We start from the raw sequence: 13,004 nt of genomic DNA, 5'->3' as shown, positions 1-13,004 counted from the left end.
GAACAATCCTTAAATCAGAAAGGGGGGGAAAAGAGAGGGAGGGGTAGAATTGAAGGGTGGCAAAGAGGAGGGGAGGATGAAGTGGAGGAAGGGAAGGAAATGGGAAGGGAATGAGAATAAGGCAAAGGGCGAAGAAGTGAAAATCAGGGTGGAAGTGGAAGGGAGAAAGTGGAGGGGAATTAAAAAGGGAAATGGAAGAGACAAAAAAAACAGGAGCAACAATTCAGGGAGAGTAAGTAAAAAGAAGACTAGAGTGGAAAAGGGGAGAAGCTGGGACTGGTGCTTTGGGAAGAAACTGGGAGTGGCTCTTTGTGGGGCAGGGAGGTCTTGGAGTAGCGTTTTGGGAACAAGAGGGGAGAAGCCAGGAGCATCAGCGGCGGTTGGTTGTGGAGCTGTCCTGGGGTTCTGTGCCTGGATCGTGGCCTGCACCTCAAAGAGGAAGCAGATTTTTTATATTTCATCCTTCTTCCAGTGGGTTCCTGGCAACCCCTTGGACACAGCAGTTGGACTTTCCAGCACATTGGGAGTGGTGGGCACCCTAGATAGGTTAATGTTTTAATCCAGCAAGGGAAGCCCCTTTATGGCATTTTGTCAAGAAGAAGGGTTGCACCTGATATATTGGCCGTGAATTTCCTTGGAGCTATTCCTGCTCTGCTGCCATAATTTCACCAGTAGTGCATCAGAAACCCTGTTTACTCAGTACTTTTAGTTTTATTTGAGATTTCCAGAATTTGTTTTTCATTTTGCTTTTACCTCATCTCTATTTACTACCTAGCTTTCTGAGTCTGAGAAGGGAACCTTGTTGACTTGCAGGAATTTTCTGCTAAGATTCAAAAACAATCTTAAAATGAACATCTTACAAAAATGACAGACAAAATATCTGTTAAATCAAAATAGCATTCAGCATTCAAAAGCTACAAAAGATGGAACAATGTCAGAAAAGTTTTGCATGGGATCTTGGAGACATCAGTTGTGTATCAATGGTGTGATTACTGATTTATACCTTGCTGTAATCTTGTTGCAATTGGGCTTACCTTTCCAAATTGAAGTTGCATTTATTTTAAGTTTGGATTCAGATAGATGATCACTTGATATAAAGTTATAATGACGTTCAGAAATGAGAGCTTCCTCATCATCTTTAGGTGCTTTGATGAACCATAGTGCCTCTTCTACATTGTCTTTAATGGTACATTTTATAGTCACAGGTTTCTTATAATAAATCTTTCCAGGAGAGATTTGCATCTCCACAAATCCTAAAGGAAATTTGACATTTGTTAAAAGGATGAATATTTTAGCACTTTTTTTAAACTACTACATCAAAAACTATTGTTTCTCAGCATCACCACAATCATAATTGTGGAGGCATTTGCCTTTCTAATAAAGCATTAAAGAATATTGGTTTATTTGCACATCACATGCCATAAAAGAGCTAAGAAAGAATATGCATTTATATTGCAGCTTATCACATCCTCAGGATGCCACAATGTGTTTTGCAACTAATTGGCTGCCACGTTTGACTGCACTTTTTTCACTACACTGACTTTAGTAGTCACTGGTGTAGGCAAGCACAGCAGCCAATTTACACACAGTAAGGTCCTACACAAAATAAATGAATGAATGCCGAGATTATTTGTTTCTGATGGTGTTGGTTGAGGGAGAAATGGTCACCAAGACATGGGAGATCTCCTTGCCATAAGATCTTTTACATCCACCTCAGCTGGCAGACATGGCCTGAATTTAATGTCTCAACCGAAAGCTGGCACCTCCAATAATGCTACACTGTCAGAACTGCACTGAAATGCCAATGTAGTTTATGTGCTCAAGTTCAAAGTGCTTGAACCCAGAACCTTCTGATTCGGAAGTGAGGGTGTTACCAACTGAGCCAAGCTCACACTGGACCTCAAATACATCGAGTTACATCGAAACTACAGCACAGAAACAGGCCATTTGGCCCAAGTGGTCTATACTGGTGTTTATGCTCCACATGAGCCTCCTCCCTCCCTACTTCACCTAACCCTATCAGCATGCCCTTCTATTCCTTTTTCCCTCATGTGCTGATCTAGTTTCTCCTTAAATGTATCTATGCTATTTGCCTCAACTACTCCCTGTGGTAGCGTGTTCCGTATTACCACCACTCTTTGGGTAAAGAAGTTTCTCCTGAATTCCCTATTGGATTTATTAGCGACTATTTTATATTTATGATCTCTAGTTTTGGACTCCCTAACAAGTGGAAACGTTTTCTCTATGTCTGCCCTATCAAACCCTTCCATTATCTTAAAGACCTCCATCAGGTCGCCCCTCAGCCTTCTCTTTTCTAGACAAAAGAGCCCCAGCCTGTTCAGCCTTTCCTGATAAGTATATCCTCTCAGTTCTGGTATCATCCTTGTGAAACTTTATTGCACCTTCTCCAATGCCTCTATATCATTTCTATAATATGGAGACCAGAACTGTGCACAGTACTCCAAGTGTGGTCTAACCAAGCTTCTGTACAAGTTTAACATAACTTCTCTGCTTTTCAATTCTATCCCTCTTGAAATGAACCCCATTGCTTGATTTGCCTTTTTTACGGCCTTATTAACCTGCGTCGCTACTTTTAGTGCTTTGTGTATCTGTACCCCTAGATCCCTTTGCTCCTCTATCCCATTTAGACTCTTATTATCCAAGCAGTATGTGGCCTCCTTATTCTTCCTACCAAAATGCACCACCTCACACTTGCCTATATTGAAATTAATTTGCCAATTACCCGCCCATTCTGCAAGTTTATTAATGTCCTCTTGCATTTTGACGCATTCTTCCTTTGTATTAACTACACCCTCCAATCTGGTGTTGTCCGCCAATTTTGAAATTGTACTTAAGATTCCCGAGTCCAAATCGTTGATGTAAATTATGAACAACAGTGGTCCCAGCACCGATCCCTGTGGAACGCCACTTCACATCTTTTGACAGTCTGAGTAGCCATCCTTAACTCCTACTCTCTTTTCTGTTTTGTAGCCAACTTGCTATCCATTGTGCTACTTGTCCCCTGAATCCACATGCTCTGACCTTAGTCATGAGTCAACAACGCGGCACCTTATCGATGGCCTTTTGAAAATCCAAATATCTTACATCTATTACCCTTGTCTACTCTTTCTGTTACTTCTTCAAAGAATTCAATAAGGTTGGTTAAGCATGATTTTCCCTTCTGAAATCCGTGCTGACTATTATTTATTATATTTTCTTTCTCTCGATGTTTTTCTATTACATCTTTGACTAAAGATTCTATTATCTTTCCTACCACTGAAGTTAAGCTAATTGGTCTATAGTTCCATGGACTTGTTCTATCTCCCTTTTTAAATATAGGAATAACATTAGCTGTCCTCCAGTCTTCTGGCACTATTCCTTTTTCTAATGAATTTATATAGATTTGTAATAGTGCCTCTGCTATCTCCTGCCTAACTTCTTTTAATATTCGCGGATGCAATTCATCCGGAGCAGGGGCTTTATCCTCTCTAAGTTTGATTAGTTTATCAATTATCTCCCTCATTTCTATCTTAAATGTTTTAATGTCGTTTTTGATCTTTACTTCTAATGTCATGCCCATCTTGTTAGTCTCCCTGGTAAATACTGAGGCAAAGTAACTATTCAATATTTCTGTCATTTCGCTCTCATTACCTGTGAGTTTTTCATGTGCGTCCCCTAGTGGCCCTATCACTATTCTGATTTTTCTTTCTTTATTTCTTGTCTGTAAAATACTTTACTATTTCTTTTTATATTCCTTGATAATTCAATTTCATAGTTTTTGTTTGCTTTCCTAATTTTTTTTGACTTCTTTCCTAACCTCTTCATATTCCTTTTTGTCATCCTCTCTTTTACTGTCTATATACTTAGAATATGCCTTTTTCTTTAGTTTTAATTTTACCTTTATCTCTTTATTCATCCATGGTGATTCATTATTGGTTAGTTTGTTCTTGCTTTTAGAGGAATATATTTCTCCTGATCTCTATTGATCACTGTTTTAAATATTTCCCACTGCTGTTCTATCTCTATCATTTTTTTTTCCAGTTTACCTTCCTTAGTTCCATTCTCATCGCCTCTAAATCAGCCTTTTTCCAATTTATTACTTTGGTCTTTATCTTACTTATGTCTTTCTCAATCAATATTTTAATCCTTATTATATTATGATCGCTATTGCCTAGATGTTCCCCTTACTTCTCTTACCTACCTAAAAGTGTAAAAAGTACTTCTAATATATAAGATTTTCTAGGTCAGAGAAGAAGCAAATCTGAAGAGTAAGAAACATAAAGAGTAAAGAGAAGCTGATGTTCATAGAATTTGGGTTGTTTATGTCCAGAATTAACAGATATAATGAAAACTGAATATAGGGGAGAAGAGAGGTTTACTGCTACAAATGAAAACAAGTGGTGCAACTCTAGTAGATGTGGATGAGTTATCAACAAAGGTTGGGAATAGAAAATGAGGACTCCAAGAGGATGAATTGACGTGGGGGTTCTCGTGCTTGACCACTGGAAATTGGGTGGAACAGCTGAGGAACCCCTGGAAGAATGTGGAAATGCAGTGCAGGTATCCTGGGTTGCCTGAGAATACATGCATCATAACTATTCCCTGGGTAGCATCCATTGACATGCATACTGAGGTGGCTAGCAGCACTCATAATCTGGACATTCAAGAAATAAAATATCTTCCTGTTGATGAAAGTTATGTGACTTTCAGATGTAGCCTTTATAGGCACATTAGTGGCATCAATGGCACTCTGCACTTGTGGGAATCCAGCCACTCAGAAGAAGTTGATGGTCCTCTCTCTGCTTTGCTCGGTCATGTGGAAATGATAAACTCAGAGGCATGTCCGAAAATGGCATCTATGATGTGTCTAATGCAGTGATGAACTGCTGACTGACAAGTCTCATCAGAGGCTGCTTGGAAGCACCAGATGCATAAAAGTTAAGTGCTTTTGTCACCTTCACAGCCACAGATATGGTGATGCCCTGGTGGAAAGAGGCTGCAAGTTAGGTTCCAACAGCTGGCATATCTCCATCATTGTGTTGGGGAAAAATGCAACCTTCTCAGATACTGCCTAGAAGAAAAACCCAGATAGGCCCTCCTGCAGGTGAGGTGTTGCCTCCATCCATGCTGACTTCTATCCTTTACTCCTTTATGTCCTAATCATCCTCCTCTTCCTCAAAGCATAGAAACAATGGAATCCCCAGAAGGAAATCCATTATTTCACAAGGCAGAGCTCACTTTAAATTCTCAGCAGTTTCACAAACTACCTTTAAATGCTTAGACACTGCAACTTCAAAATAGTAGCAAAGGTTTTATTCTCGTGCTTGTATAAATCTTAGTGGAAAAAATTGATGGGTTATCTGAAAAGAACAGTTAGACAACATCTGCTGATTACTTGCGAGTAGCAATTTTCGATGTTACGGTTCTGTTTTTCAATATTTGTAATATAAGGTGCTTACCTTCTGTCGTCACTTGTGAAAAATTTAAATCCAAATTGTAAGTCTGATTGATTAGATTATTTGCATCTTTGATGTGGCTTTTGAGAAGTTTTGAGCTTAATTCTCCACTGACTGTAAGCTCATAGTCCACTACAATGCTTCCTTTTCTAGTTCAATATAAAATGCAAATCATGAATGTCTTTTCAACCAAAAGTACCTAAGATTAAGAGAATATAAGTGGGGGGGGAAATTTTAACTCCCTCTGCCTGCCGGTAACTGGGCAGAACTGGAGTTAAAATCCCGTGGCTGTTTTAACAATGGGAAGCTAGTGCCCACCGGGCTCAGGCGAACACCACATGAATATATGATATCGGGGTCCTATTGCTCAGATAGGATCCTGAGGCAATTTTAACAGTCCACTGGCTGGAGCATCCGTCGTGGACGCTCTGGCTAGTAAAACTGGTCGGAGCAGAAGCCAAGCTAAGCACTTGAGGTAAATACCAAACTTCTCATAGGGTGCCAGGGGCAACAGGAGTGCTCCTCCGGGCCCCGGGAGGAAAATTTAGGCCTTTAAAAATGGCTGGGCCTCCCATGGCAACCCCCAAGGCGAGATGTTTGGTACCTCTCCCCTGCATTAGCCTGGGAGTTAAAACCCCTGCTATAGAATACAAAATGTCATAAAATTAGAACTGCTGCCCGTTTTTTAAGCATGCTATATTTGATTTTTAAGGGTAGAAAAAAAATCATTTTTTTGAAGATCCCCCCCCCCCACCACAAGAATTGAGAGGTTTATGGTAAAATATCAAAACCGGACCGAGTCAAATTATTCCAATGGCTGCAAACCACTAGGGTCTTAAAATTAAGCTCAGTGCTACCAGCAAGAAGATCAGGTAAAGAAAGGAAGACTTGTATTTACATAGCACCTTTCACAACCTCAGGACGTCCCAAACCGCTTTAGAGCCCATGAAGTACTTTTGAGGTGTAGTCACTGTTGTAATGTAGGAAATGTGACAGCCAATTTGCTAACAACAAGGTCTCACAAACACCAATGCGAAAATGACCAGATTATTTTAATGATATTTTAATGATGTTGGTTGAGGTATAAATATTGGTCAGGACAATGAGAGAATTCCCCTGCTCTTCTTTGAAATAGTACCATGGGGTCTTTTACATCAACCTGAGAGGGCAGAAAGGTCCTTGGTTTAACGTCTTATCCAAATGACTGCGCCTTTGACAATGCAACATTCCCTCAGTACTGCACTGGAGTGTCAGCTTAGATTATGTGCTCAAGTCCTTGGAGTGGGACTTGAACCCACAACCTTCTAACTCAGAGGCAAGAGTGCTACCACTGAGGCACAGCTGACACATAGCCTCTGATATTTACGGGAAGGCGGGGAGGGGACACGTGTTTGCGGCCGGGAAACCCCAAAATGCCGGCAATGTGGAGGTCCTGATGAATTTAACGGCAGGACCTCATTATTATTTTGAGAGGCTGGCCGGCTGCCAGGCGGGAAAGCCTACAGTAGAAGGCCACACCCGGGGACCCTTGGGGACAGCCCCTGGCAATCGGAAAAGATGCATGGTGGGGGAGTGGAGTGGGGGGACACTCAGATCGTGACAGCGAGGAGGGAGGAAGGGAAAGATTGGGACATAGTGGTGGAGATACACGGATTGTGGCGGGGTCGGTCGATCGTGGGGCTGTCGGCAGATCGCAGGGGGGGTCGGAAGATCGTGGGGGGGGTGGAAGATCGCGGGGGGGGCAGGGTGCTCAGGGGTTGAATGATTGTGGGGTTATTGGAAGATCGTAGGGTGTGGTCGGAAGATCACGGGGTTGGGGGGGGGGGGGGGGGGGGTGGTCAGCAGATAGCAGCAGAAAATTTGCTTGAGGGGCCAGGGGGAAGCACTCCTGCTGTACCTGGCCCACAAGCAGCGCTCTAAAAAGCCCTTACCTGCTGGAGCTGGCTGTTCCTGCCTCCCTTTAGTTGCCGGGTTTCCCAAGCCCCTCCAGAGCGGGTTACTCGGACCCAGTCAAGTTACTCGGACGCCCCCAAACCCATCGTGGTAAAACCAAAAATAGGCACGTTTGCGGCAGGTTGGGATCGGGTTTCACATATTTACCAATATAACCACCCCCCATGACCCTCTCCTGCCTGTCGTGTGGTAGTTAAAATTACCCCCATAGTTACATCTATAAAATTGTAAAGTTAGAAAGAGAGAGAGAGAGAGAGAGAGAGAGAGCGAGGGAGATTAGTATATAAATACTAAACAATAATAAGGAACTAGGGACACTGCTACGGAACTGCATCATCTAAAGAAAGAACTGCTGAAGAGGCAGGAGCTATAAAATCTTGCAACTGTCAAGGAGGCATTACATTGGAATAATTGAATTCTTTGTACCAGTTAACTTTAATTCAATCCAGTAAACCCTTACCGAAACTGAAGTATCCTGACGCACTGGAACCCAGTCAAGTTACTGTAAGAATTGGCAAGCTACAAAGAGTACAAATAAATGAAAGTTATTTTCAGGAATATCATTCAAAATTTTCTTTATAATAGGATATTCTTTAGTGTTAGTAACACAAGCCCATTGTTTAAAACAAAATCTTTTTAATGTAAAATATGAACACACATAGAATAATGCAAAGTTTTCCAAACCTCATATATACCCACTTTGGAGTTTCTATTGGTCCTTTCATTTGTATTTTAAATTAGCATTTTGGTGGGAAGAATGAGGAGAGGCAATATAAATTGAATGGTTTAATTTTAAAGGGGGTGTAGGAACAAAAAGACCTGGGGTTTCACAGACACAATTCTTTGAAGGTGGCAGGATAAGTTGATAAGGCTGTTAAAAAAGCATACAGGACCCTGAGCTTTATTAATAGAGGCATAGAATATGATATTTACCTGGGGCCAGGAACCCAGCAGGTGGGTAGATAATCGTGTGGGAAAGCCAAAAGTCAAATGAGCGGGTCGGGATCTGCAATCGTGACTCAATCAAAGGCACTTAATTTTACTTCCGGGTTTTGTGTCTCCAAGCTGCGCAGCGGGCGTACTGCGCTCCCATATGACGCGATCTGAGGTGCACTATTTAAAGGGACAATGCAAAAATGGATTTTGGAGGAAAAAGGAGGAAAAATACAAATGGCTTCTAGGAGAGTAAAGGCAGCACCCAGGTTTACTGATGCTTCGCTGGAAGTACTGCTGGATGCAGTGAGAACGAGGAGGGAGGTGTTATAGCCAGATGAAAGGAAAAAACCTGGTTCTGCCACCAAGAAGGCGTGGCTGGAGGTGGCGGGAGAGGTGAGCAGCAGGAACAATGTAGCCTGGTCTTGGCTGCAGTGCAGAAAGTGCTTTAATGACCTAAGCAGGTCAGGAAAATTGAGTGCATTTGCTGATTCGCCCAGAACCTGTGGTGTATAACACTACCACCCCCCCCATCTTCTCACTCTGTCTTGACAAGCCAACTCCATCACAATATTCCTCATACCCACTTAAGTGTCACCAGCAACCATCCTTCACTTTCCATGCAGTTGCTCAGCTCCCCATTTGTGCACCCACCACTGCCACTCACCCCAATACTTATGCAATGTGATGCATCTGTCTGATAGTCACCCCGATTCATCTGTCTGATAGTCACCCTCACCTAATACACTGCATCCATCGGGTGAATACTTGACCTTCAGTCACTGACAGGTCTGTTCTGTCGCCCCTTGTAGGAGAATAGAGTGCAAAACGCAAAGAAGAGGGGGAGGACAGGAGGTGGCCCTCCACAAATTGTGCAGCTGACTGATGCAGAGGTGGAAGCCATGGAGAAAAATGGGACAGCTGCCTCCCTCTCAATCGGAGATGGAGAGACTAGGAACCCGCAGATGTCTGGTGAGAGAACTTAACATCTTTCACATCCAGGATGACTTTACTTCATCAATGAGTGAACTATGAGAAACCTGAATATGGTCATTGGCAAGATTGTTACATTGCCATGAGTAATTTATATCGCCTTCTATTTTCTTCCAGGGTCTTCACGCATAGAAGAAGAATTTGGCGAGCTGGATGACATTGATTCCTTACAGGACCTCATTCCTTCTGAGGGTGCACCGTCATAGGACATACATCCATGTACCAGAGCAGACATTCGCACTTCAGTGGGTCCTGTTAGACAGACAGTCGGGTTGTCACCTGGTGAATCACAAGTCAGAAGTGAGCACGAGCAGACACTGTTGGCAGGGACAACTGTGGAAAGTCTGCATCGAAGGGCCCATTCCTCTCCAAGCTCTGCTCAGCTGGACACAGATGCTGAACCCCAGGGGCCATTGATGAGAAGGAGAATGATTGAGATACAGCTGTAACTTTGCGAGGTACTGGAAAATGTGACATTCACATTCTCCACAATAGCAGAGGGGATGGAGGATTCCAAGTCCAGCATTAGTGGAGTGCTGTCGCAGTTAAGTGTGGGAATGTCTACCGTGGAGAGAGTGGCCGTCTCCATTGAGCTTCAAGTAGAACTCTCAAATGAGTCTATGCAGGCATGACCACGGCCGTGCAGACTTTGGATGCCAACATGTCTGCCGCCTTAAACTGGATGACAGATACCTTATCGTGGCTTTACAATCCATCATTGAACTGCAGCAAGCTGCTCTCCAACAGAGTGGTAGGAGTGATGTGGCACAGTCCTAGGAGAGGGATGATGGCAAAAGAGGTCATGGAAGTGGGGACTCCACTCAAAGCGCTCCCGTGTCTCACCCGTTGCATCCCCCCCACCTCAACCAGTACCCGAAATGCTGTTTCCTCTCCCGATGGCCAAGTCTGCCCCTGCACAGGTGCAGGTGGAGCAGTCTTTGGCGGGGCCCTCGCGGGCTCCAAAACCCAGAGATTGTAGGCCAAAAGGATCTCAGCAGTCAGGGCAGGGATCTGAGCAGCCTGCCTCTACCTCTGCTGAAGTCACAGGGGATGCACCATGTGGAAGCAGTAGAAAACGTAAATGTAAGCAATTTTAGTTCACCAAGGGTATGTACAAGGGTGTTCAAAGAAATGTTATGTTAATAATTTTGCTTTTTTCTTATATTGGCACATAAAATTTATTGATTGTCACTACTTCCACATCTTGGCTATTATTGTGCCCCGAGTGTTAAGTTACCCTTTCATTTGCTTCATCATGAATGTCAATACATGACGGGACCCATTGGGCGGATGTGCAATGGGTGTATGCATGGTCGAAGGTCTGTTTCGTGCAAAGTGGGGAGGGGGCAGGGGTTGGTGGTGGTGATGGTGGTTGTTGTGACAGGCGGCCTTAGTATCTCCATTTCTTTATTTTGTAACTCTCAATATGAGAACCTGTGAGAGATGAGGGCATCCTTGGCATCCCATGCAGCAATTTGCGCGGATGGTTTGACGATGGGTGCCTCATCTTCATTTTCCTCCTCTTCCTTGTCCTCCTCATCCTCTTCCTCTTCAATGTTGCCACCAACAGATGATGATTGATGAGCGCCTTCATCCTCCTTATTCTGGCCACCCTCGCTGGCAAGTGCTGAAGAGCTCCTCCAGATCCATCCAGGCACCCGAAGCGCATCTTCAACATGCTAATGGCTTGCTCAATGACACACCATGTGGCCATGTGGCTCTGGTTGTATCACTCTTGTGCCTCGTTGGTGGGGTTTCTCACAGGTGTCATGAGCCTTGTTTGCAGGAGGTATCCCTTGTCTCCAACGAGCCAGTCCGTAAGTCCGTCTCCTGTCTGGAAGAGGTCTGGAATGTTGGACTGGTGCAATATTAATGAATCATGACAGCTGCAGAAATCTCTTCCGGTGGTTGCACACTAGCTGTGCATTGATGGAGTGAAGACTCCTGGCTTATGTGGTGGTCCTCAGATTGCCACATGTGAACGATCGATTGCGCCCTGCGCCCATGGGAAGTCAGCCAGAGAGGCGAAACCCAGTACCTGCTCATTCTGGCTGATGTTGTCATGGGGGAAGTTCACATATTCATGTACCCTGGCAAACAACCTATCCGTCACCTGCGTTTTGCACTTGTGCGCAGACGATTGACAAACCCTGGAGATGTCACTGGTGGCGCCTCGGAAGGGCCCAGAGGCAGAGAAATTGAGGGCAGTCGTTGCTTTTACTGCGACGGGCAATGCGTGGCCATCAGGTCCAGCAGTTTTTCCTCAAGGAGGCTGCCGATGTCTACGACCATCTGCCGACTCAATTTGAGCTTGTGTAGGCTCTGCTCTTCAGATAGGTCCAGGAACCTGAGTCTCTGCCTGTAGACCCTCTCACATGGGTAATGCCTCCTGTGACCTCAGCCCCTTTGTTGCTCCTCTCTCTGCTGTTCTGCAGGTCCTTGTTGCACACCTCTGCCTTGTGCACCAGCAGATCCCAACACAGCACGACGTGGCTGCAGTGCATAGTCATTATTCTCCTCCTCAGATGTCCTCTGGAATACAACTGTTGCACCCGGCCCCCTCCCCAGCCCCCCCCCCCCCACCCCACCATCCTGATCTTGTCAGTTTGAGAAGCTCCAAAGACTTCCTATAGTTGTCATAACAAAGAACTCTCAGTCTCAACACAAGAAGTACTCTCAGCCAAACGTTTGCCTGAGAGAACAGAAAGACCAGCTGCAATGCCTGAGCTTTTATGGAGATGTATCAATCACAGGTTTAAAGGGCCAAATCAACTTCTGCAAGAATCTCGCCTCTGTTTCAATGGCGAGATTGAGAAGCCATGGGAAACCCGTGCAGGTGAGGTTAAATTTGTTTCAGACTTAAAAATAAAAAATGAAGTACCCCCTTTAACAATCCGCCTGCCGGCATTAAGTGGGGATGGGACTTTCGGGTTTCGGGTGGCCGTGCATCCTAACACGCCGTAGTTAAATCCGGAAGTGGAACTGAGTTGTGGTTGTGCTTCAAAAAGCTGTTATTTTAACCTCTCACCTGCCCCCAACCCACCCGTTCTTTGGAGGTAAAATTACCCAAAAGCAAGGAAGTTATGCTAAATCTTTATAAATCACTGGTTAGGCCTCAGCTGGATTATTGTATCCAATTCTGGGCAACACATTTTAGGAAGGATGTTAAGGTGCAGGTGCAGAAGGGATTTACCAGGATGATACCAGGGATGAGGGACTTCAGTTATGTAGAGAGATTGGAGAAACTGGGATTGTCCTCCTTAGAGCAGAGAATGTTAAAGGGAAATGTAATAGAGATATTCAAAATTATTCGGGGTTTTGATAGAGTAGATAGGGAGAAATTGTTTCCACTGGCAGGAAGGTCGGTAACCAGAGGATGGAGATTTAAGATAATTGGCAAAAGAACCAGGTAGTGATGAGGAGAATTTTTTTTATGCAGCGAGTTATTATGATCTGAAATGCACTGCTTGAAAGGGTGGTGGAAGCAGATTCAATAGTAAATTTCAAAAGGGAATTCGGTATATACTTGAAAAGGAAAACATTTCAGGGCTTTGGGAAAGAACAGGGGGTGGGACTAATTGGATAGCTCTTTCAAAGAGCCAACACAGGCACGATGGGTTGAATGTCCTCCTTTGTGTTGTATAATTCTATGGAATAGTTTGTAGCATG

At 44.0% G+C, this 13,004-nt stretch overlaps 1 protein-coding gene across 1 annotated transcript in view; it reads right to left on the bottom strand.

Moving 5' to 3' along the window:
• Positions 1 to 13,004, bottom strand: part of LOC137322151 (adhesion G-protein coupled receptor F3-like) — a 101,136-nt gene that overhangs the window by 28,306 nt on the left and 59,826 nt on the right. The window contains exons 9-12 of the mRNA XM_067985265.1: positions 11,374 to 11,555; positions 7,870 to 7,928; positions 5,460 to 5,605; positions 1,035 to 1,253 (exon numbers count right to left, since the gene is read on the bottom strand). Coding sequence (XP_067841366.1) covers positions 1,035 to 1,253; positions 5,460 to 5,605; positions 7,870 to 7,928; positions 11,374 to 11,555 — 606 coding nt within the window. The remainder of the gene's footprint in view (positions 1 to 1,034; positions 1,254 to 5,459; positions 5,606 to 7,869; positions 7,929 to 11,373; positions 11,556 to 13,004) is intronic.

The sequence above is a fragment of the Heptranchias perlo genome, chromosome 5 (assembly GCF_035084215.1).
Source record: "Heptranchias perlo isolate sHepPer1 chromosome 5, sHepPer1.hap1, whole genome shotgun sequence".
Lineage (NCBI taxonomy): Eukaryota > Metazoa > Chordata > Chondrichthyes > Hexanchiformes > Hexanchidae > Heptranchias > Heptranchias perlo.
This window is presented reverse-complemented; position numbering and strand designations above follow the sequence as displayed.